The sequence below is a fragment of the Sinocyclocheilus anshuiensis genome, unplaced genomic scaffold, assembly GCF_001515605.1.
Source record: "Sinocyclocheilus anshuiensis isolate Anshui unplaced genomic scaffold, SAMN03320099.WGS_v1.1 scaffold735, whole genome shotgun sequence".
Taxonomy (NCBI): domain Eukaryota; kingdom Metazoa; phylum Chordata; class Actinopteri; order Cypriniformes; family Cyprinidae; genus Sinocyclocheilus; species Sinocyclocheilus anshuiensis.
In genome coordinates, this window is record NW_015548245.1 from 1,529,800 (window position 1) to 1,552,204 (window position 22,405).

Sequence of the window (22,405 nt, forward strand, 5' to 3'; positions counted from 1 at the left end):
ATTTCAGTTTCACTTTTGCAAACGAATCAGGAAACAAAAGCAGCATATTCGATCTTACGAACCTGTGAAGTTTAAGATCATGTTTTTTCATAAAGTGTAAACAATCGAAGGTAAGATTCTCCTAAGACATCTTTTCTTATTTTATATTAGTATTATTAACTAATTATGCACAATAATTGGCGCAAATGCACAAATCTTGTGTATTATCTGGTTATTATTTAATCTTGTATATTATTTCTCTATATTTTTCTATATTGCGTACATTTAAATCAGGTTAAATGATAAGTGATTATGGAAAATCGACATGACGAGAATGCTGTAAACCATTCGACCACTCTGACGAATAAACAGCGTGGGAATGAGGTCACAGTCCGACCGGCCACTTTAGACAGTGAGTCTGTCACCTCCTTCTATATACTGTTTATTAGAGGCAGATTTCAAATGCATACATTTGAAAAATATTAAATACAGTCCTTTTCAGTATAATTATGGCGTTTAATTATGTTTTATAGACCTCTCAATTCATCAGCTGGCAGCCCATGGAGAGATTTCACAACTGGAGGTACATTTATCCAAAGGTACCAGTAAACATCCAACACGTGCCTACATAAAATAAAATAAAATAGATAAATATGTGTATCCAGCGCATGCATTAATAGATAAATATGTAAGTAGAGATCAAAATTAGAGAACAACCTACAATTTTCTAAATTTCAAGGTCACTGCTTGCTTAGTCCTATTTAAAGTTATACTAAAAGCAGTAGAAGCACAATTTTTTTAAGCATATTTCATAAATTAATTGTATTCTAGAGCACAATATAAAAAACTCAAATGAGATATTTGAAAAATAACTCTGATCAAAATTAGAGAACACTTACAGATACCAATAGTTATTATAGTGTTAATCTGGCACCTGGTGCTAATTTCCTTAATTATATGACATTCCCTATTTAACTGGCAACATTCCTCTAATATTCACTGAGATTAGAAGATGGCGGCCCGCTTTATGGTGATTGAAAGCTTGTGTCCAGATGAAGGTTAAAGGGATGTCCTTTTTAGCCACTGCACAAGAAGTTTGTCGTTCCAAATTTGAAGTTTCTAGAATATTGCAGCTTTACAATGACAATAATTCATTCAAGTCCTCCAAAAAGGCTGGTCGTCTACTTAAGACAAATGCACGAGAAGACAGGATAATGCAGAGACTCTCAATGGGGAATCGGTTCAACACTGCAGCTGGAATTGCTCACCAGTTCAGTGCTGAACAGGGTATGGATCTGCCCTATTTAACTGGCAGCATTCCTCCAATTTTCACCGAGATTGCAAAATTGCGGGCTGCTCTAAGGTGACTGAAACCCTGCGACAGGAGCTTGTCCAGATGAAGGCTAAAGGGATGACCCTTTTCAGCCACTGCAAGAGAAGTTGGTCATTCCGAATCTGATTTCTCGCAAATTGCAGTTTTACAATGACACTGATTCATTCAAGTCCCCCAAAAAGGCTGGTCGTCCACGTAAGACAAATGCATGAGAGGGCAGGATAATGTGGAGAATCTCAATGGGGAATCGGTTCAACACTGCAGCTGGAATTGCTCACCAGTTCAGTGCTGAACAGGGTATGGATCTGTCTCGGCATGTTAAAGAGAAGTCGAACTGAAAGCGCACTCTGCAGTGACCAAACCTCTCATCAGCAGAAAGAATCAAAAGGGTAGGCTCACCTTTGCTGAGGAGCATGTTGTGTGGAGAGAGGAGAACTGCTCCAAAGTTCACTTTAGTGATGAGAGCAAGTTTAATTTATTTGGGTCTGATGGGAAACGTTATGTTCATCATCAAACTGGGGAAGGACTGAACCTAACCCTAACAGGTAAAGCAGTTCTTGAAGCTAAGAACATTGAATAAAATAAAATGGCCAGCCCAGAGTCCTGATATAAACCCGATTTGAAAATCTCTGGAAAATCTTTAGCGACAAAGTTATGGCTAAGAAACCCACTACAGTTACTATGGAAGAGATTGGAAGAAGAGTGGACCACACCAGAGCAGTGAGAAACTACACTCTACAAAAATCCTGGGTTATTTTTTTTAACCCAAATGCTGGGTTGAGCCTTTTGGGGGTTATTTTTTCAGTGTTTGGGTCGTTTCTGTGTTACCCAGCTCCTGGGTCAAATGTAACAACCCAGTGTTTGGGTTGTTTTGCAGCTCCCGGGTCAGACATAACCCAGTGTTTGGGTAGTTTTAGTGTTACTCAGATCCAGGGTCAGACGTAACCCAGCGGTTGAGTATCGCGGGGATTTTGCGTCTTCACTTCACGAGAGAGCAGTTCTAAGCGCCATCGAATTGATGCATTCTTTGGTAAAATACAGGTTTGTGTACATTTTATTTTATCTATAAAATCGTTACTGTGCTGTATATAGTTAAATTTTATGCAGAGCAACATACAGGCGTGCGGTGTGAATCACCTTTAACGAGTGTCGCGGTCTTTTCGCGTGATGGAAAAGCCTGATGCTTTGCATAAAATAAACGATTTTATTCAGAGCAAGTTTAATTTATTTAGGTCGGATGGGAAACATTATGTTCAGCATCAAACTGGGGAAAGACTGAATCCAAAGTGTATAAAGATGTCAGTGAAAGGTGGAGGAGGAATTGTCATGGTTTGGGGGATGTTTTCTGCAGCAGGAGTTGAGCCTCTTATACAGCTACATGGCAGGGTGAATGCAAATGTTTATCAGAACCTCCTTCAGCAACATGCGGTACCTTCCCTGTAATCATCTCCCAATCAGCCTGCAATTTTCATGCAAGACAATGCTCCCCGTCACACTGCAAAACAGGTAAAGCAGTTCCTTGAAGCTAAGAACATTGAAATAATGAAATGGCTGGTCCAGAGTCCTGATCTAAACCTGATTGAAAATCTCTGGAAAATCCTTGGCAACAAAGTTATGGCTAAGAAACCCACTACAGTCACTGAACTATGGAAGATCGTGGAAGAAGAGTGGACCAAGATCACACCAGCGCAGTGTGAGAAACTAGAGATATTCTGTCGCCACAGATGTGCTAAAGTCACTCAAAGCAAGGGCCTCTACAATTCCTACTAAATTCTGAGAGCTGTAACCCTCCCAAATTTGAGCTGTAATCTTCTTTTGTGCTGCAGTGGTTTCTGTTCTCTAATTTTGATCACCGTGTTTTCCACAAAATAAAGGTTTTTGTTGAAATGCCTTGGTCATTTTGTCAAACACGTTAGTGGAACAGCGGTATACCTACAGCTAATATTCAAATTTTGAGCAATGAAGATTAACAATATTTCAGAAAAAATCAAGTATTTATAGATTGTTCTCTAATTTTGACCTCCACTGTATGTATGTATGTATGGGTACTCTTGCAGACAGCTCTCTGCTTAACAGTCAAGATGAGCGAGGTTTCACACCACTAATGTGGGCTGCTGCATTTGGAAAGATAATGATGGTGGAGTTCCTCCTTCAGAAGGTGAGAAAGACACATTTTCTTAGCCACTAAGACTGGACAATATATAGATTCTGAGAGCTGTAACCCTCCCAAATTTGAGCTGTAATCTTCTTTTGTGCTGCAGTGGTTTCTGTTCTCTAATTTTGATCACCGTGTTTTCCACAAAATAAAGGTTTTTGTTGAAATGCCTTGGTCATTTTGTCAAACAGTATAACAGTGGTATACCTACAGCTAATATTTCTTCATATTTTGAGCGATGAAAATGAACGATAATGATGGTGGAGTTCCTCCTTCAGAAGGTGAGAAAGACACATTTTCTTAGCCACTAAGACTGGACAATATATAGCATTTACTTTTCTTTTTATTTCTTTGATATAATATCAGGGAGCAGATCCGAGAACACTGGCTCGGGAACGAGAAAGTGCCCTGTCTTTGGCCAGCGCAGGAGGATTTGCAGACATTGTTAATATTCTCCTACAACATGGCGTTGATATCGATTCCTATGACTGGGTATGAGCGGTTTAATTATTCTGAAAATGTTCGTAAAATTTTACACACTATTTAAAAAGTGTACACAACCATTAAATACTGCATTATTTTTTTTCAAATGTAAAAACTTAAACTTTCTAACAGAATGGTGGGACCCCTCTTCTGTATGCAGTTCGTGGGAATCACATAAAATGTGTTGAAGCTCTCTTGAGTAAGTCTTTTCAAAATATTCTCGCATTTTATTATTTGTGATTTATGAACTAAAGTAAGTTCGTGCTTAGGATGTGGGGCAGATATCACATTTGAGGCAGACTCTGGCTACAGTCCTGTTGCTCTCGCTGTTGCATTGGGCCACAAAAAAGGCAAGAGTCATTCCTTACAGTATATTGATATAATACATTTTTTAATTATTAATTAATAACTGACAAGTCTTCCAACTTGTTTGCAGTGCAAAAACTGCTTGAAGATCATATTTTGAAGCTGTTTCGGGGACCAGTTTCAGTGTCTGACAACACATGAAGCAGAGGACTGCTCTTACAAGACCTTACAATTATCCTGCATTGTTTATAGCTTTATTTTGACATGGACGATGTGAAGAACTGTTTTTGTATCTTTTTTAATTAAAAAACACTTTTACAGACATGCAGTTCATGTGTGTTGACCTGAAAAGACATGTGAATATAATACATAGAGGCTCTGTAGAAACAAAGGAAATGAAATCAAAAGTAACATCAGTTTATGCTTTTCCTGTGAGTAGGTGGGAATAAATTCAACATCCAGAGGTGAAAGGAAGGGGAAAAAAGTTGGTTGGCATTCCCGCCTCTTCATACTTCCTCTTTGTCCTTTTCTCAAAACATTACAAAACCTTTTCCCCCAGGATTTCCAATGTGTAAACAATTATTCTTCCAAAAAAGTCAGCACTGTTTTCAAACACTATTTTCAGCTTCTGAACCACAGGGACATCTTGAATGGGAAAACTGTGGGTCAAGAATCAAGGATTTGATAAGCTTGGGATAAATAAAAGGCATGGGCAATTTGGCCATCGGCCAGGAACTGCGAAAAAACAAAAGTTGTAGTAGGTTACTGTACTGGAAATGTCCACCGACTGTGACGGAGTTCAGAAGACAGTCAATCTGAGAAAATAGGGTGATTATATACCTGCATTTATCTAAGTTGATGCGAAAATGACAAAAGGTGGCGATTGCTGAAGAATAACATTGCACCACATGGAAGGATATTTGTAGACAGTTGTTGTCCTCTGGATAGAAGTCTACAATATGTTTGAGATCCTCTTCTTTGGCAGAACCTGTAGAAAACAAAACATTTAAATGTCTTTTATTAATTATTATCTCGTATTTCTGAAAATTGTTGGTCGTTCGTAGGTGCGAGGCCACAGCCCCGCAGATCAACATAGTAGTGATGTTTCAGTGGTGAAGGAAGCAAAGTTTATCCATGAATCAGTTGAATGAATAATTCAATGACTCACCCATTAAGGCAGTCACTTGTTTGGTACATAAATGAATCATAGTTTTTGAATGAATCTGTTGAATATGATTCAAATGACTCACTAAAAAAAGACATTCATTTGGCACCACATTACTGGCGTAAGCTGCAGAAAGAATCAAACTAAACTAAAATCCCCCACCATCAGATTTCCATTAATCGTAATAAGCCCAGGAACACATAGGCTATTAAGACAGGTACATTTTAAATTGTACAAAATAAAACAAAAACACATAAAATAAGTTCATGAAAATATTCGCAATGCTTCATGGGAGTGGGCGGTAAACGTTTTGCCGCGATTTCGGGTTTTCATGGCAACAGCGATTTTGCCTTTGTAGCACATAGGTTTTTAAAACATTCTTCGAAACAACTTAAAAATTACAGTATATTATTCCATCAACATAAACATAAACCGTCCCTTAACACCCTCGGAGCTCAAGTCTGTCTTTCAATGTTTTATCGCTAAAAGCTGTTGTTTGCGTTGACTGACCTTCTAATTTGCAAGATTTCCCCGAAAACCCTCCTTGGAACTGTATCTTGAGCTCAAACACTTTCACAGGCTGTGGAAACTCCAAGACAACCCACTGGGATTCACCCTATTTTTAAAAATAAGTTGGTAAAATGGGTTACGAGGATGAGAAAACCACACTAAACGTCGCACCAGCTCGGCCAAATTACCTGGTCAGAATTCCAGCACGTCTCCTCACTGGAATCAAACATGAACTTCTTTCCGAACTGTTTGACATCTCTGCTCAGCACAGAACTCACCCTGTATTTGACAGAAACACATTTTATGTTTGAATCTACTGCATTGATATAGCATAGCAGGCCTAGCCAACAATGTGTTTTACAAAACATATACATACATTAGTATTTAGTTGTAAAAAGACGTTTTTCTACCTGCTTTGCGTGTTGTTACAAATCAATGACTCTGCCATCTTCAGACCGACCTCTCAACTGTGGGCAAATGGAGACATGCGTGATTCCACGACAGTAAGGGCAAGTGTAATTTGCTTCTCTGCCGCTAGATGTTAGTGTCACTCCTCAATTGCTAGTCATGAAGGCACATTTTCTTTGCTAGACTTGTTCAAGGTGCATGAAACCTACAAATCGTTTATCAAAATCTTGTTTAATTATCCACAGAATGACTGCAGTGTTCAATTTTGGGCTCTCTTCCGTGTGAACAATCCAGAATTTAAAGTAAATACAATATTTCTTCTAAATGTTATTATTTTATTATTTTGTTTTATTATTTTAGAAACAGCATATCAGTGTTTAAAGGCTGTGCATCCAAACTCAACAGTATTTTTTGAATCATTAAGGTAGAAGCAGCCAAAGTAGGCGGAAGCCAACATGGACGGGCTGCATCATGGCATGCCTTGATACTTGGAAATTCTTCGCTTCTGCTTTTGTTTTCCTATACATTTTAGTTTGACATTTTTAATTTAATTTTGTATTATACATAATTTTGGTAGTGTTACCACTAGATGTCCAAAAATCTGGAACCTGAAGCAAAACCTGCTGAGAATCAGTGTCATAGTATTGTAGTGGATGGAAATGAAACGTCAGGCCTGTTTATTAATTATTTGTGTATTTTTGAGACTTTTCAGAATAGCATCTTCTCTCTTGTCTCGCTTGCAGCAGTTGCAGCTTTAATCTAAAACTACTAGCGTTTGGCTAGTTTGGGAATAAACGATTGTTCTCTGTAAAGAGAAGCAAGATCAGAGTGAGAGTGATTGACAACGATTATAAATTAGCTTTACAGCTCCAGCTTGTTTGATTAGTCTCAAGGTTTACAATCTATGGGCACTTGAGCAGATTGGCCCAATAAGAGGGCGAAATACAATAAAACCTTAACACCACAATTTTCAGCTTGATTTTTAACAAAACTAAACTTCCAGCTGCGATTAATAATATTTGAACTCTGGAATTATTAGACCACAAACCTTTGCTATACAGTATGTTATACACAAAAATACTATAAAATGGCTGATAAAATACTGCAATAATATAAAAAAAAATACCTTATTCACTCTTTGCCAAGCTCTGCTTTAGTTACTGACCAGTCCTAACTTAGCAACTGTTCCCATGTTCCATGTTATAGACAAGCTTTATCTCTATTCCAACTTAAGTTAATGGAGAATCTTTGTGTGTGGATAGTTTTTAGCTGAATTTTACAGAAATTATCCAAAAACCTCTTTTCCCCCCTGTGAATTACAACTATACATCCGCCATCATTTCCAAATGAATATTCTAAATTTGTTTAAAAGAAAATTTATTTAATGTTAATTCATTTAATTCAGGTCAGAGTATACTTCAGGTATTGATTCAGGTCAACAGAGGGCAGAGTAGCTAAAAACAACAATCACAGTAAAATCAAATTGTTCAGTATTTCAAGTTACGTGCAATTAATATGCTCGTGTAGAAGAAAATCAATATCTAAAACATTCTTTTAACTTTCACAAATTTTGTCATTTGTAATTGCTTTCATATTAAGTTTCTTTTGTTTCATTCAACTGCCTGCTTAATTTAACAATTTTTTTCAAGAAAATAGCAAATTAAATGTGTGCATCGTCACACTTCATTCCAGCTCATGTACGAGTAATATCCATTCAGTTTTTACCACTTTATGAACAAAAATTTAATGAGGATCTCTTTAATTCCTTCTAACAGGATGTTGTTGTTGTTTTTTCAACCGTACCCAATGGAGGCTGAGTTTACCTAAAGGTCAATTGTAATTTATTTTTATTTAATGATTTATTTTTTGTATGAACAGGTCAATCAAAGGCGAAATTTCTTTGAAAATCAACAGCAACAACAAAAGAGTTTGTAGATTCAAACACAGGATTGGTTAGTAAAGCATTTAAGGTGGGGTCATTTGTAGCCATTTTACAGTAAAATTCAATTTATGCAATACGTTAAGCATGAAGAAGCCACACAATCTTTTTTGATTGCTGTTAATTTTCAATCATTGCTCTGTGTTGAAAATCACCACTCAAATGATGATATACAGATGGCATTTATTTTTGCATGCTGTAGGTTGATACCATATTCACAGCCAATCAGTTATTCTGAATGCCATTTGATGTGTCACTCTGTGCTTTAATAAGCTGAAAATGCCTCCAAATTGAAGACACATCTGTTTGCTCTGGAGCAATTAGGGATGTGTCTGAGCCGTTCCATGGTTTTTGGCAAGCCTTGTACTTGTCCCCGGCACCAGAATTTTCTGCTTCAATATTAATGCGACTTATAATTAAACCCTTTAGGAGTGAAGCATTTGCACAATATGCTTGGCTGCTTCCGTTGCAAAGTGCAGCCGCTCGTGCTTTATTTGCTTACAACTGCAAGCAAAAGATTTCGATTATTGTTTCTCTCTTCTAGCCTTAGAGAGGTTGGCAGTCATTATTCAAGGTGAACATACGTGCTCCTGCCAGCACTAAATTAGACGAAAGATTGATGGACAGGGGAAAGAAGATTGACAAGACAAGGAAATATTCAGCATGTGCTCTAATCATCTATTGTTTGTTAAATAGAATGCTTTCAGTTGCTAAAGGATGTTTTAGTTTTTGTAATGGTGATGTTATAGGGAAATCGGCTTTAAAACGTGGTAGTCAGCTAGGTCTGTGCTTAGTAGGTGCATGTTTGCCATAATTCAAATGGCAAGCAGTTTTTTTTATTTGTTTGTTTTTTTGCCATTGGAGGAAAAAAAATCACATGCAAGATCTTGTTAACACCTCTTTTTTATTCTTTTAGACAGGAATGAGATTGATTGGAGGAATATTCTGGGTTCTATACAAGTTACAGTAGGCTCAGTCGACAACGTGTATGGTCTAATGTGATTTCCACAAAAATATTTTTGATTCATCCCTTGCTTTTTTCAGGGTTACTATTAGGCACTTCCTAGGGCCAGTTCTTGGAGGATTTAAAAGCAGAAATAGGTAGCTTATAAATGTGTAGATGCACTTACATAAATTGTTCTGTTAAAACTTGTTTACCACAGGCCATTCTGTTATATACATGGCTACTCGTGTGATATTGCTCATATATATATATAACTTCAATGTACTTAAAGAGTGTACCAAGCACTAGGAAAATTCAAGTATCTGATTGGGACTCGTTATCGGCCAGATACTCAATATTCAGTGATTCGGATTGGGGGCACAAAAAAACTGACATCCGGGACACCGGGACATCCCTAATACAAAGGTCTATAACTTTGCACAGAATTGGTTAGTAAGTGTTTTTACCCACTAAAGTCATAATACTTATATTGTTACGTTTTGTGGCTGTACTATTGAAACGTACTTTAACGTTTAGGATTTGTTTGTTTTTTTAAAAACGGAGGGATAAATTGAAATTAATTTAAACAACATTATGCCTCAAATTCTGAAATTAATTTGTACTGAACCCAGAATATTCCTTTAAATCTACTATTTCTCTGTTTTTGACCCTGAGAAAAGACTCAATCTCACATGTAGCTCCAACCCAGATGAAAAATCTATTTACAACTGGAGCAATGTCAGCTTCATCTCTGTAGCATAACTGCAGGGCTTACTATCACCTATTGGCAAATGACAGACCTCAGCAGCGTTGTCCTGTCAGGCCACTTTGTCATGGTGCCTTGTGAACAGAGCAGTAAATCCCCTTGGCTATTGGGTCTACTGTAAAAACGACCTGCATCAGCAGAGTTTGTGAAGTGTGCCCACTTTGGTTTAAATACTCCACTGGTGCTCGACCTAAATCGCCCAAGGGCTAGTTGAAGAAGCGCCTGCTATATTGGAATTTTTTCACTGCTCCATTTTGGACTAGTGCCAAGTTACTGCTGTGATTTGATCGGGTCCAAAACATAGTGAGCTGTCTACCTAGACAGGATTTTAAGTCGTCATGAACAAGCAGCTTCAATGGAAGCTTGTCTCTGCCACAGAATTAAAAATGATAATAATATAAAAAAATATAATTGCAACTTTTAAACTCACAATTCAGACTTTGTTCCTCACAGTTGCGAATTGTGAGAACAATTTTGAGTGAATCATGAGGGGAAAAAGTGAAATGTAAACTCAAAATTCTGCAGTTACATATTGCTTTTTTTCTGCCACGCAAAAAAAAAATATATAGGTAATTGCGAGTTTGTCTTGAAATTCAGACTTTTTTCCTTAACATAATTTTTTTTTTAATTTTGTTTTTTTTTCGCCATAGAATAAAAAAAAAAAGTTACGACTTTTTATCGCACAATTCTGAGTTTTTATCTCGCTATTCTCAGTTAATATCAAAATTCTGACCTTTTTTTCTGTTAGTGTTGTCAAAAGTACCGATGTCGGTACCAGTCGGTATTGAAATTTTACAAATGTGAATGGTCCTCGCTTCACGCTCTTCACTGCGCACTTACTTAGATACAAATGGGAGAGTTTGAAAGCCGCATCTATCAGCGGATCCACTGATAGCACAAGGACACAATGGCCAATCAGAGCTGATTAAGAATCCGCTCAACAGCGCTCAAAATGCTAGCGGGAAATGCTGGCATCGTCACATTTTTTACATTTCAGTACCGTCATCTGTACTTTTGACAACACTACTAGCAATTGTGAGTTTATTTAGCACAATTCTGACTTTTTGTTTGTTTGTTTTCCTCTGAAATCTGAGGTTATATCTCACAATTTTGTCTTTTTTTCCTCTAAATTTTGAGTTTACGTCATGTTTTTCCCCGCCATGGAATAAAAAATAAAAAGGGTAATTGTGACTTTTTTCCTCAGAATTGTGAGTTTATATCACAATTCTAAGCTTTAAGGAGTTTATATAAAAAAGTCAGTATTGTGAGAAGTCACTATTGCCTTTATTTTATTTTTTATCCCATGGCAGAAATAAGCTTCCATATTCTCCTGACGTAAAGGCAAAAATTAAACAAAATTATAATAAAATTTCATTTAGTACTGAAAAGTAGTGGTCAAATAGTTAAATCTAGTTATGCACCTTCTATGGAACTTTTATGCTTATTAGAGCATTGTGTCATTAACTATGTAGAGTGCTACAAATCAATCACTTATGAGGTTTTAGTTAAGCCATTTTAGTTAGGATGCTGCCTTGGAAGGCAGTTGCCTACCTAGGTTGTAGACAGCAACACGGTTCACTGGGATTGGAACAAAGCTTCATTGAGCCCTCATGCCTTTAGTTATTTTAGAATTCATGGAGGTTACCGACTAGGACATAAGGTGTTATTTGTTGTCATGGTGATTCAATTTGCGTGTTGTTAAACCCTTGCGCGGTGCATGAGAGTAAGTAATATGTTGCAGATCAAATGGAAAATAAACATCTAGAGTGCAAATTAAAGTAATATGAGTGCCATTTCAAAGCACTGTTTAAAACGTCATCAAGGCTGTTTTACTCAAAAAGCCTTTTCCATATAAAAGACACTTAATTTGCAGAACACACTAAATTCAAAGGTCATGTTGCTATGTGAACAAATTGACCGCCGTGTTCTTTTTGAATGTCCTTTTGTGTGCTTTTAAGGCCGTGTGTTGTATTCGATTACTAGTTTCTCCCCAGTGCGTTTTTTTTTCTCAATGCCTTGAATGAAAACAGCTGCCTCTCACACCACGGTCGCCTACATCTGTGAGAGACAAAGGTGTGAATCCTTGCTAGTTTCGTGCTGGCTTGATGCCTTTTACTTGCACTTCAGTTTAACCCTGCAAATTACTTTTACTGCTGCTCTCATAAAGTAACACCTTGAATTAAGAGGATTCCATCTCATTAACCTAGACATACACATACCATGACAGCAGTGAACACCTGGGCGGCTCAGCATGCTCTCTGCTTGAAATGTTAGTGGAGGAAGGTTTGAGAACCTGATGATACCATAATTGTTCTCATGCAAAGAGTCCACTGCTACTAGGGAGCCACTGGCACGTTGTGAGCCTGTATATTTGTAGGGGTTCAGAGAGGTGGTGGTCTCAAAGTCCAACAGCTGCCAGAAGGGACTTCATCATGTCTGGGTCAATTCAGTCGTTGCTAGTTCAATTTAAGCTCCAATATTGTCGAATCCAATTGATTTCGCTCTCAATGGCACCAATTTCACCTAATAAATGATCCAATTTCCATGCAAACTCCATTCAAACTCTTTCACTTTATATCCAATTTCTTCAGCTCATCCCCACATAATAGACGTGTCTACTCTTTCATTGCAGCTCCTCAAATAAGAGTGATGAACCCTCCAGACACTTGGACGCAGTCTGAGACTACATTTCGCCTGGCTTTGGGAAGACAGACAATGCTAGGTTTTCTAGTGTTGAGTAAGCCCCCTGTGATTAAGATCAACTGCATTGTGCGAACACTGTGATATTGCTGTCCATTGGAACGCAATATCTCACATTTACATGTGTGCAAATAGGAACCACATTTGAGGATGCTTTTGACGGGTACCTGGACAGTTAACCATATTAACCAGTAAGTTAACATTGGCTCAGTAGAAATATTGACATTTGTCAATATTTTGACTGTTTTGTTCCATAAACTTCCCTCTTAAAATCACCAACTAAGGCTACTATTAAAGTCGGAATGAATATTGACCCTTATAAATTTGAATCAATTTGTCGACTTGATCTATGATGAAACGACAGACTTCTCTCTGGTAACATATGCCAGACTTCTCCATTTTGTCTGCATAAACACCTGCCCTTTCTTACAATAGACTGCAAGCATGCATTCAGATGTGCCAACGGCTTGAACTGTGACCCCCGCCCTACATTTTAAGAAAATGTTCCATAATTCAGTTCATGTGGATGTGCGTCACAATATGCAAGACAAGATCTGTCGCTACTTCAAATACATTGGGACTTAAATCATAGAATAGCTCAAATTGAGCTATCCCCTATTATATGCAGCTACAGTTGGATGGTTGAATTCATCTGATCTTAACAACGCAGGTTTCGGTACCACGTCACTGAGTTAACCTAGCCATTTAACATGGCACTGGCATTTGGGTGGGGAGTCAGCAGATCAATGGTTTGGAAATGTCAGTGGATGGAAAATTGTATATGACAAAGGAGGAAATTATTTGCAAGTCCATTCCAGTCTTACACTTGGTTTCTGAGTCACGCTGAGCAATTTTCTGGCAGTAGGACGGTAACCCCCTTGTTGAACCAAAGACCAGAAGAATGTATCACTCGTTCCTGGTAGCTTAGCAACATGCTGAACATCTTTCGAGTCTTCAGATGCAGATATGTAAATATTGTTTCAGGTGAATTTACATAACACAAAGACGTTAAATCTTGATGTTGACACACAATTAGTTTATCTGAGTGCTTCTCAAATGTTAAAAATGTTGTGTGCTGAAGGGAAAACAATTTGAGCACAGTTGAAAGAGTGTTTGCTTAACATTTTAGATAAATTTGAAGGATTCAGCATTCTGGGGAAAGGTTTGTCATACTATTTGTGAAATAGAGCAGTCTCATCTTGAAAAAAAAATCCCACCAAAAACACAATTGAATTATGGGAAGCAATGTGTTTATATGAATAAATAAGTGCTGGCATAAATTACCTTTAAAACCAATACCGAATTAAATGGAATTGCTACCTTGTTACTGTAAACATATTTTCATCCAATTATATCATATTTCAAACTGAATTTTAATAGGATTATGGTGTGACAATCCATGGCCTACAAATCTGATGGTTTGGAAATGGATTAATGCGAGAAATTGAATTGCCCTTTTTTATATATACAGTATATAAACACTATCGTTATGACTTCTTGGTAGCCACACTTTTTAAGCAAGATTTGGAGACAGACAAACCAACGACTCGGCAGCATTTCATGGGAATGCAGGAATTGTTCATTGATCAGATTAAAGTGAACAGACAGGTGTGTAATAGAACCCCAGAATCCCAAAGGCACAAAAAGTTATTTTCACCAATGAATTCTTCAAAGAGAAATGTTCAATGGCTATTCTAGCAACAAAGAACAAGTTAATTTGTTATGAGAAGGCACGGCTTCATTTCTTTGCGACGACAAATGTTGTGCTGTGACTATTTGAAGCTATTCTCCATGTGGAGGAGTGCTTCATTTGTTGTGTGGTGTCAAATACGTCTTATCTTGTTTTGGAAAGAATGGAGTGCACATTATGTTCCATCAAGATTGATATCGTTTAAATCCTTTCCCCATCATTGAGTGTGGTGAAACTCGTGTCTTTATCTAGAGTGGCCAGACACACACTCAGACATTGTGTATTACACCTGCTTGTTGTTATCTTGTTGGGATCTTCTTGAAACTACTTTGTTACAGTGAAAGGAATGCTTGTCTGTCAGGTAAGAAACTGTGCATGCCCTTGAAAGTTTGGATCTAGTGGCATGTAAAAGTAGGCTCCAATGCTCATTCATGATCATCAGAACTTTGATAGGGATACTTCAGGAGCTGTATAAACGTACTGCTAAACATCTCACTGGAAGCAAGGAAGTCATATGGGTTTGGGACGAAATGAGGGTGAGTAAACAGAATTTCCATTTCTGGGTAAACTGTTCCTTTAAAGATAGAGGTGAGCTTTAATCTTTTGATAGGTTTACTAAGCAACCATAACCATCTCTACTGTTCTGTGATCCGGAAAGTCACAAACGGCTTCTCCAGGCTTATCTGATTCTGGTTTGCTTTTTTGACGGATCATCATACACACAGTATCTTCTCTCTACTTTCGATACCCATCGTCACAGTTATGAAAGCCTTGAAACTCTCTCCAGTTCTTTGTTGGATCATGTCCATTTTTTCCATCTTTCCTCTTTTGATAACTTCCCATTCTCAAGGCGAATCCACTGCTAAGTATTCTAGGATCCATAGACTCATTACTATGATAGAGGATCAGGGTTGAAAGTATTATTGTTCAGTGAAAGGGAAAAATAATCTTGACACCAGGGTTGGGTTTAAGAACTGATTCAGCACTGCACACACTCGAGGCTCATTCTGTTGCCTTTGATATGATGAGTTGTCCTTTGGAGACACAATTTAGGCCCCACACAAACCGCCGAGAAGCATAACGTGTCTCTCTCACACCATTAAAGAATAAATAAATCTCCCCTCGGGCCATTGGAACTTTTTTTTACTGAGAGTTCCTTTTGATTAAGGGTAAGCAGACTATGCACATGACTAGCAAATCTGCGACAGAAAGCCTCATCTGCGTTATAGTACATTGTCTGGGGATAGTACAAGCAAAGCAGTGTGCTCTATTGTTTTCTCAAAAGGAGGTTGATAATGAAATTTAAAATACTCCCACAATTAGTTGTGAAAACACTATTCAACAGAATAAGATAACAATGAAGCACAATCTTTAAAACTTACTGACTTCTGAAGATAAGTGTTAAATGAAAGAGTATAGTAGTAGAAGGAAATTGAACATCATATGGCTATTAATGGCGGACAATACAACAGACGAATAAATCCTGTAGACCACACTATCAAAATGCAAAAATTAGTTTGTTTTCCCCTCAGTTCTCAACCTGTATTTTTGTCTCTTATTATGTTTGTTTTTGAACAAGTAGTCAGCAGTACATCAGCAGTGTTCGGGAAAGTTACTTTTAAAAGTAATGCATTACAATATTGCGTTACTCCATAAAAAAGTAACTAATTACGTCACTTAGTTACTTTTTATGGAAAGTAATGCATTACGTTACTTTTGCGTTACTTTTGAAATCTGGACAGGGCTTGCTTGTTTGTTTTTAAAATAAAAAAGTTATATTTTTGGCAAATATAAAAGCCTTTTCACACCAAAAGTGAAATGAATAAGCCTCAGGCTGAAGGGAAAGTAAATTTACGTCCGTACAGTAGAATACAGAAGAAGAAATTTCAACACACTTCAGCAGTAAAAAAAGACACACAAATATTTGTCTAGAGTAATTTTTGCTTATTAGTATGGTTGAACTGGATCATCGAAGGTCAGAAGCAAGGACATTGGTTAATAGAATGGGATTAAATGCATAAAGGATATTTGTGCTGTTTAACATTTTAATTATTGCAGGTTTGCGTCATATTCTGAGTTGCATTCTTTTTATTCATTTTGTTAATTAATGCATATTCATATTTATTTTAGAACTACAGTGACATCTTCTGATTTCTCTAAACATGGGGACAGGAGAGCTGTCAATCAATAAATTGGAAAAAAAAAAGTAACGTGTTACTTTTCTGAAAAAGTAACTCAGATATTCTCTTGTAAATTAAAAAGTAATGCGTTACTTTACTAGTTACTTGAAAAAAAGTAATCTGATTACGTAATTCGCGTTACTTGTAATGCGTTACCCCCAACACTGGTCATCAGTAGTCATTTCATTTTTTACTCTGTATGTGAATTCAGGAATGTCCTAATGGGTTGCGCAGGGACAATGCCAATTAGCTTACTGCTTTGTAGATGAAAGAGTGATTCAGATGAGCGGTCAGGTTAACAAAGCCGTCAAAATGAAAAGAGAATCGCACTGTCATGGCTTTGAAAAGAGAATTGTCTTTGGGGGGCGTTTTGGACATGTGATGTGACATCTTATTGTTACAGCATCAAAAGCCGCGGAGTACCTCTCAAATTCATGGTGCTCTATCTCTGAGGGCAACAACATCCTGGTACCTTAAAATTCCAGAGGATACACCTAGTATAAGCTGTGTGTCTGTTCTTGCTTTGTACTTTGTCCTTTTAGGGATACTTCATCCCAAATTGAGAGTTCTGTCATTATTTACTCACCTTCATGTCATCCCAAACCTGTAGGATGTTTGGTCTTCCATAGAACACCAATGGAGAAATTTTGAAGAATGTCTGAGCTGCTTTCTTCAATGCAATGACTGGGACCAGGGCTTTTCAAGTTCCAAAAAAAAAAAGTCCATATGATTATGTTTCAGGCTGTATGTTTTGTGTGAAGAACAGTCTGAATTTTAAGTTGTTATTTACTGAATCATGGACAACCATGGTCACTTTTCACATTCATTGAATGAAGAAAAGCAACTTGGACATTCTGCTATAAACATCAGTTTCAAAAAGTTGTAAAAGCCACGAGGGTGAAAAAATGCTGACAAAACTTTCAATTTTAGGTGAGCGATCCCTTTAAGACTAAAGAACATGTTGGTGTGAAGTGGAAACTTCAACAGCCATTTATGCACTTCAGAAATGCTTTAACAAAACACTTTTCTAGTGAAATGAAAATAAGAGCAAAATACTTGAAAATGTGTGGGTTTCACTTAGACACAACAAACACCAGTAAATCACCCAAAGCTTGTGTCTGAGGAAGCAAATGAAAACTAGATTTTTACATTTTCTGAAGAAATTGCTAGGGTTTTGCAGATGGTTTACCAGGACGTTGCTATGTTGTTGCAAGGGCATTGCTAGTTGGTTGCTGTGTTCTGGGTGAAATCTTCTGTAGCTGGGTAAAAATCATATTTCTTTATCTAATTTTAGTGATGTTACACAAAATGAGTATTTTATAAGACTCAGTGGTTAAATCTAAGGCTTGGAGAGAAGCTCTTGAAGAATGAAGCTCTCCATTATGACTATACTTCGAAGCTACATAATAGTTTTGTGGGCTAAAATTTAAGTCAAATTGAATCTTGATTGATGATCACCATTCACTTTCATTGGATGGAGAAGAGGACATTCTGCTATAAACATCAGTAAAAGCCATGAGGGTGAAAAATGATGACAAAACTTTCAACTTCAGGTGAACAATACTTTTAAGAGGAGAAAACATCTTGGTGTGAAGTGGAAACAACTTCAACAGCCCTTTATGCACTTTAAAACACTTCAGCAAAAACACTTTTCTAGTGAAATGAAAATAAGAGCAAAATACTTGAGAAATTCTGTGTGTTGCATCATACAAAGTCTGTGACTGAGAAAGCAAATGAAGACTAGAGTTTTACATTTTCTGAAGGAATGAGCTTTCCTGCACAAAACTCACTGACACAATGTTAGGGTGTTGCAGATGGTTGCCAGGACGTTGCTATGTGGTTGCAAAAGTGTTGCTAGATTGCTGTAATGTTCTGAGATAAATCTTCTGTAGGTTGGTAAGGAAAATTTGTATTTTTAAACTGTTTTAGTGATGTCACACAAAATGAGTATTTTATAAGACATAATGGTTAATAAATCCAGGGTTTGAAGAGAAGCTCTTGGAGAATGAAGCACATGGGCCTTTTTTTCAGGCTGTTGTGCTCTGGCCAAGCATAACTGACAGAAGTGTTTCCTCTGAGACAAGCAGCCTGAATTGCTGTGGCCATCCCCCCGGCTTTCACACTTTCTAGCCTCGCTGGCTTTAATGGGCACTACCACTCTCACAGAAGTTGCTTAACGAGTCCATTCCACGTCTGAAAAGGACACAGTTGTGCAAAATCACAGAGTGTTTCCCATTAACACCAAGCTTTCCTTCACATATAATAGGATGAATCACTTTGGGCTTTTTTAGGAGCTTTTTCAGCCCTGTTCTTGTGAGATGTCAACCTGACAGTTGTCAGACTGCTTTCATTGCATGATAGAGTGTAAACAGTGAATCCTCACTCGCTCAGGTGTTGCTCTTGTCAACAATGTGTTTTGTCAGAGAATCTGAACCTCAGGATATTTCTTTTCAGATGTCCTATCGCTGCTCACCTCAATCCCTTTTTATTTGCCAAAGTCCTTTCAAATGGTGAGCCATCTGTTTGGTTTACTTGGATTAAAGTTGTATATCAGGGTTAAAACAAGTCAAGCTTTCTCCGCAGCATCTGTGGCTTGCCTTTGATCGCCACAGACAATTTTAAATCATCTGTTAGTTTGTTTCAACAATCAAATAATTGGTTAGTTTTCTAGGTGAATTAATCTGTTTACCAATGTATTTTCATTTTTCTGATGTCAACAGTTATTTTCTAGTATTTTAGTACAAATGACTATATATATATATATATATATATATATACACACACATATATACAATAATTTATTGTTACTTATGGCTGATAACTAAAATATAGCAGATATTAAAATTAAATCTCATCTAAATAACTAAAGCTAAAGTGTAATAAATAAATAAAATGAATAAATACAATTTAAAGCTAAAATTGATTTATAATATACTGTATGAAAATTAATATAGATTTTGAGATTTGCTAAAGATTACATTTAAAGGAACACTCCACTATTTTTGAAAATAGGCTCATTTTCCAACTCCCCTAGAGTTAAACTGTTGAGTTTGACCGTTTTCGAATCCATTCAGCCGATCTCCGGATCTGGCGGTAGCACTTTTAGCTGTAGCTTAGCATAGATCATTGAATCTGATTAGACCGTTAGCATCTCGCTCAAAAATGACCAAAGAGTTTCTATATTTTTCCTATTTAAAACTTGACTCTTCTGTAGTTACATCGTGTACTAAGACCGACGGAAAATGAAAAGTTGCGATTTTCTAGGCCGATATGGCTAGGAACTATACTCTCATTCCGGCGTAATAATCAAGGAACTTTGCTGCCGTACCATGGGTGCAGCAGGCGCAATGATATTCCATAATTATGTACCCACTGGATGCAACGAATGCCTCGTTTATAATGGGTTTTCATGTTTTTGAATCATCGCTCCAGCCTGACAGGGCATCATCACAATATGGTAGGGGCGTAACATTTACCTTAAACCGCATAAACACATTTCATTACACCAAATACACAAAATAATGTTCTTTTTAGCAACATCATATGACCCCTTTAAAGATTTAATGTTAGTGAACTTTAGATGATGGGAAGGGTTATCTAAATGTAAATATCGGTAAAAATTTCACAATAAGTTAAAAATAATCTAAAATATCAGCTCATATGGTACCGATATATTGTGTGTTCTTAGTTAACGTGCTTGTTTTTTGTTTTTTTAGTTTAATGTATTTAAACTGTGTATATTTTACCATTTATCCTGGTGCAGTTCCTTTCCCCATTGTAAGTGCAAACATGGCTTTTTTGTTTGTTTGTTTGTTTGCTTGTATGTATTTCTTTTCAGAAACTGACAGGGTGAATCTTATATTTTTCTGTGCTAATTAACAGCATCTGTGCTATTAGAGATTGACTCAAACCTGGAAGATTCGTTTAACAAGTATGACACAAGAAGGGATAATTTGAAATGAAATCTCTTTCTGTCTTTTTATAGATAAGCAAGTTTTCCCTTGGGCAGAAAGCAATAGGACATCTGGTTGCAGCTCCATCAAGGAGGCATAACAAGAGACATATTTAATGTTCTTTTTCAGATTACAGGGCTCTGTATGGGAACACATCTGTGTGACACACAGCATGCTGTTAGTGCATCTTACAGGATATACTACATCCCTGCTTTCACCCCTCAAACTGAAGAATATAATGAAGCTAGAGAGGATTTTTATGATGGGTATTTGTGTTTGTAAATAGCTGTAGGCATATATTTTGTCTTTCTATGATTTGTAATGTTTTTGCTCGTAGTCAGAGCACAGAAAGTGTGTATGTGTGTTTATGGGTGGTGGAATTAAGCTTTGCCCTCTGTGTAAAACAACTCAGCCCAAGGACACTCTTTGATGCCGACATTGTCTCGGCCTGGAGGAAAGGAAGCGAGTTTACATAGCCTGATGGGTTAAACCTGCCAATTATGATTTCTAAGGCCAACATCCACCCACATGCTTTGACTTTTCCATCTGCTGTAAGGCCTGGATGTGTTTTGTATAATATATCCAGTGTGCTGCATTGTGGCAGTGTTAAAGATTATTGTTTATTACGCCCTGATCTGTTTTACATTATTATTTTTTTTTTTTTTAAAGTTATGTAATTTTCTCCCCCTCAAGTTGTTGTAAACCTCTATGATTCATTATTTGTTTGTTCCATTTATTTATATAGTCACACTGTTCATTTCCATACAATTTCCATATTAAACTTATCTTAAATACTGTTTTTTACAGTAAAATATTACAATATAATATATATTTAATTATATTTATAATATAATAAAAGTAATAATAATCATAATAAAGTAATTATGATTAAAAATAATAAAAAACTTTCTGATATTTTTTATCAGAAAATTATTATTTTTATTGCAATTGTTTTTCTCCCCAAAACATGCAATCTACTTAAAGTGAATCTTTAATATATTTATGTATTTTTTTAAAATACTGTATATTTTGCAATGCATAAATTCACTTATTGCGTTTGAAATTATTGATTTTTAGAATTTTAAAATTAATTGCCATAACAGTAGTATGGTACAAACAGATTTTTTTAAACCATTAGAGAAGTACTTTTTTTGCATGGAAATCTTCTCAAATCTCATTTGTACACCAATATGTGTCATTCCAGGTTGTTGTTGTTGTGTCTCGTTACAAATTTTGACATGCCAAGTTGTAAATCATAATATCTAATGTCAATCACTATTCATATTTCATATTTAGGCAACAGAAATAAAACAAAACTCATACTTCAATAATGCAGTGCAGCTTTGATAAAGGGCAAAGTCTTGGCAAGGTTAACGCCGAAAGTGCATCACACCTGGTTTTATTTCTGTTGTTTATTTATTTTTAATGTTTGCGCTGGAGGATACTGTCACTCAGCTATTTGTGTAGCGATGACAGTTAAATATATTTCCTGAGGTTGTTTTCAATCTAGCAATACTTCTTTTTGATCATGTGTGCTTACCTGAATTATAGACTGACACAATGATTATCATAGACTGACTGACTGAAACAACAGTGACGGTGACATCAGACAGATTCCATTGCGCTGCTGTTTTTGCTTTGTCTTTTTTTATGAAGACTGTCAGCCACAGAGTTGATAAATGTAATATGCTGAAGCAGAGGGGTGGGTGAGGGAAAATTCAGTTAAACGTGACATTTCATTAAAGTAGTTGTAATTTTTAATTCCTCAACACAAATCTAAGATCAACTTTTGGAGTTTTCTTGACAAGTTGAGCACAATACAAATTGTGACATTTTTATATTGAGCTTTGTTATTTTTATTTAAAATATGGGAACCTGTTTCCACAACTGAATAA

The 22,405-nt window shown here is 36.6% G+C and overlaps 2 protein-coding genes across 2 annotated transcripts; one reads left to right on the forward strand and one right to left on the reverse strand.

Annotated features, from left to right (window-relative positions):
* rfxank (regulatory factor X-associated ankyrin-containing protein) lies at window positions 1-4,478 on the forward strand. The gene is made up of 8 exons (XM_016442685.1): window positions 1-110; window positions 274-391; window positions 513-578; window positions 3,370-3,470; window positions 3,834-3,959; window positions 4,083-4,149; window positions 4,220-4,300; window positions 4,387-4,478. The coding sequence occupies exons 2-8, from the start codon at window positions 292-294 to the stop codon at window positions 4,455-4,457; spliced, it is 612 nt and encodes a 203-aa protein (XP_016298171.1). The 5' UTR covers window positions 1-110; window positions 274-291; the 3' UTR covers window positions 4,458-4,478.
* A 78-nt stretch (window positions 4,479-4,556) lies between these two features.
* Window positions 4,557-6,486, reverse strand: LOC107655237 (nuclear receptor 2C2-associated protein). Its single transcript, XM_016442686.1, has 5 exons — window positions 6,342-6,486; window positions 6,120-6,210; window positions 5,932-6,037; window positions 5,177-5,244; window positions 4,557-4,917 (listed from the first exon to the last, which is right to left on the reverse strand). Exons 1-5 carry the CDS (start codon window positions 6,377-6,379, stop codon window positions 4,795-4,797), a joined length of 426 nt encoding a protein of 141 aa, XP_016298172.1. The 5' UTR covers window positions 6,380-6,486; the 3' UTR covers window positions 4,557-4,794.
* Window positions 6,487-22,405: the final 15,919 nt, after the last annotated feature.

Excerpts from the sequence above, each read along its gene's own strand:
- rfxank (XM_016442685.1), top strand. The coding sequence starts at position 292 with ATGGAAAATCGACATGACGAGAATGCTGTAAACCATTCGACCACTCTG. Across the intron at positions 3,471-3,833 it reads TGGAGTTCCTCCTTCAGAAG|GGAGCAGATCCGAGAACACT; the intron begins GTGAGAAAGACA and ends ATATAATATCAG. Across the intron at positions 4,150-4,219 it reads ATGTGTTGAAGCTCTCTTGA|GATGTGGGGCAGATATCACA; the intron begins GTAAGTCTTTTC and ends GTTCGTGCTTAG.
- LOC107655237 (XM_016442686.1), bottom strand. The coding sequence starts at position 6,379 with ATGGCAGAGTCATTGATTTGTAACAACACGCAAAGCAG. Across the intron at positions 5,245-5,931 it reads GAAATCTTGCAAATTAGAAG|GTTCTGCCAAAGAAGAGGAT; the intron begins GTCAGTCAACGC and ends TGTTTTCTACAG. Across the intron at positions 4,918-5,176 it reads AGGACAACAACTGTCTACAA|AGTTTTCCCATTCAAGATGT; the intron begins ATATCCTTCCAT and ends TTCTTGACCCAC.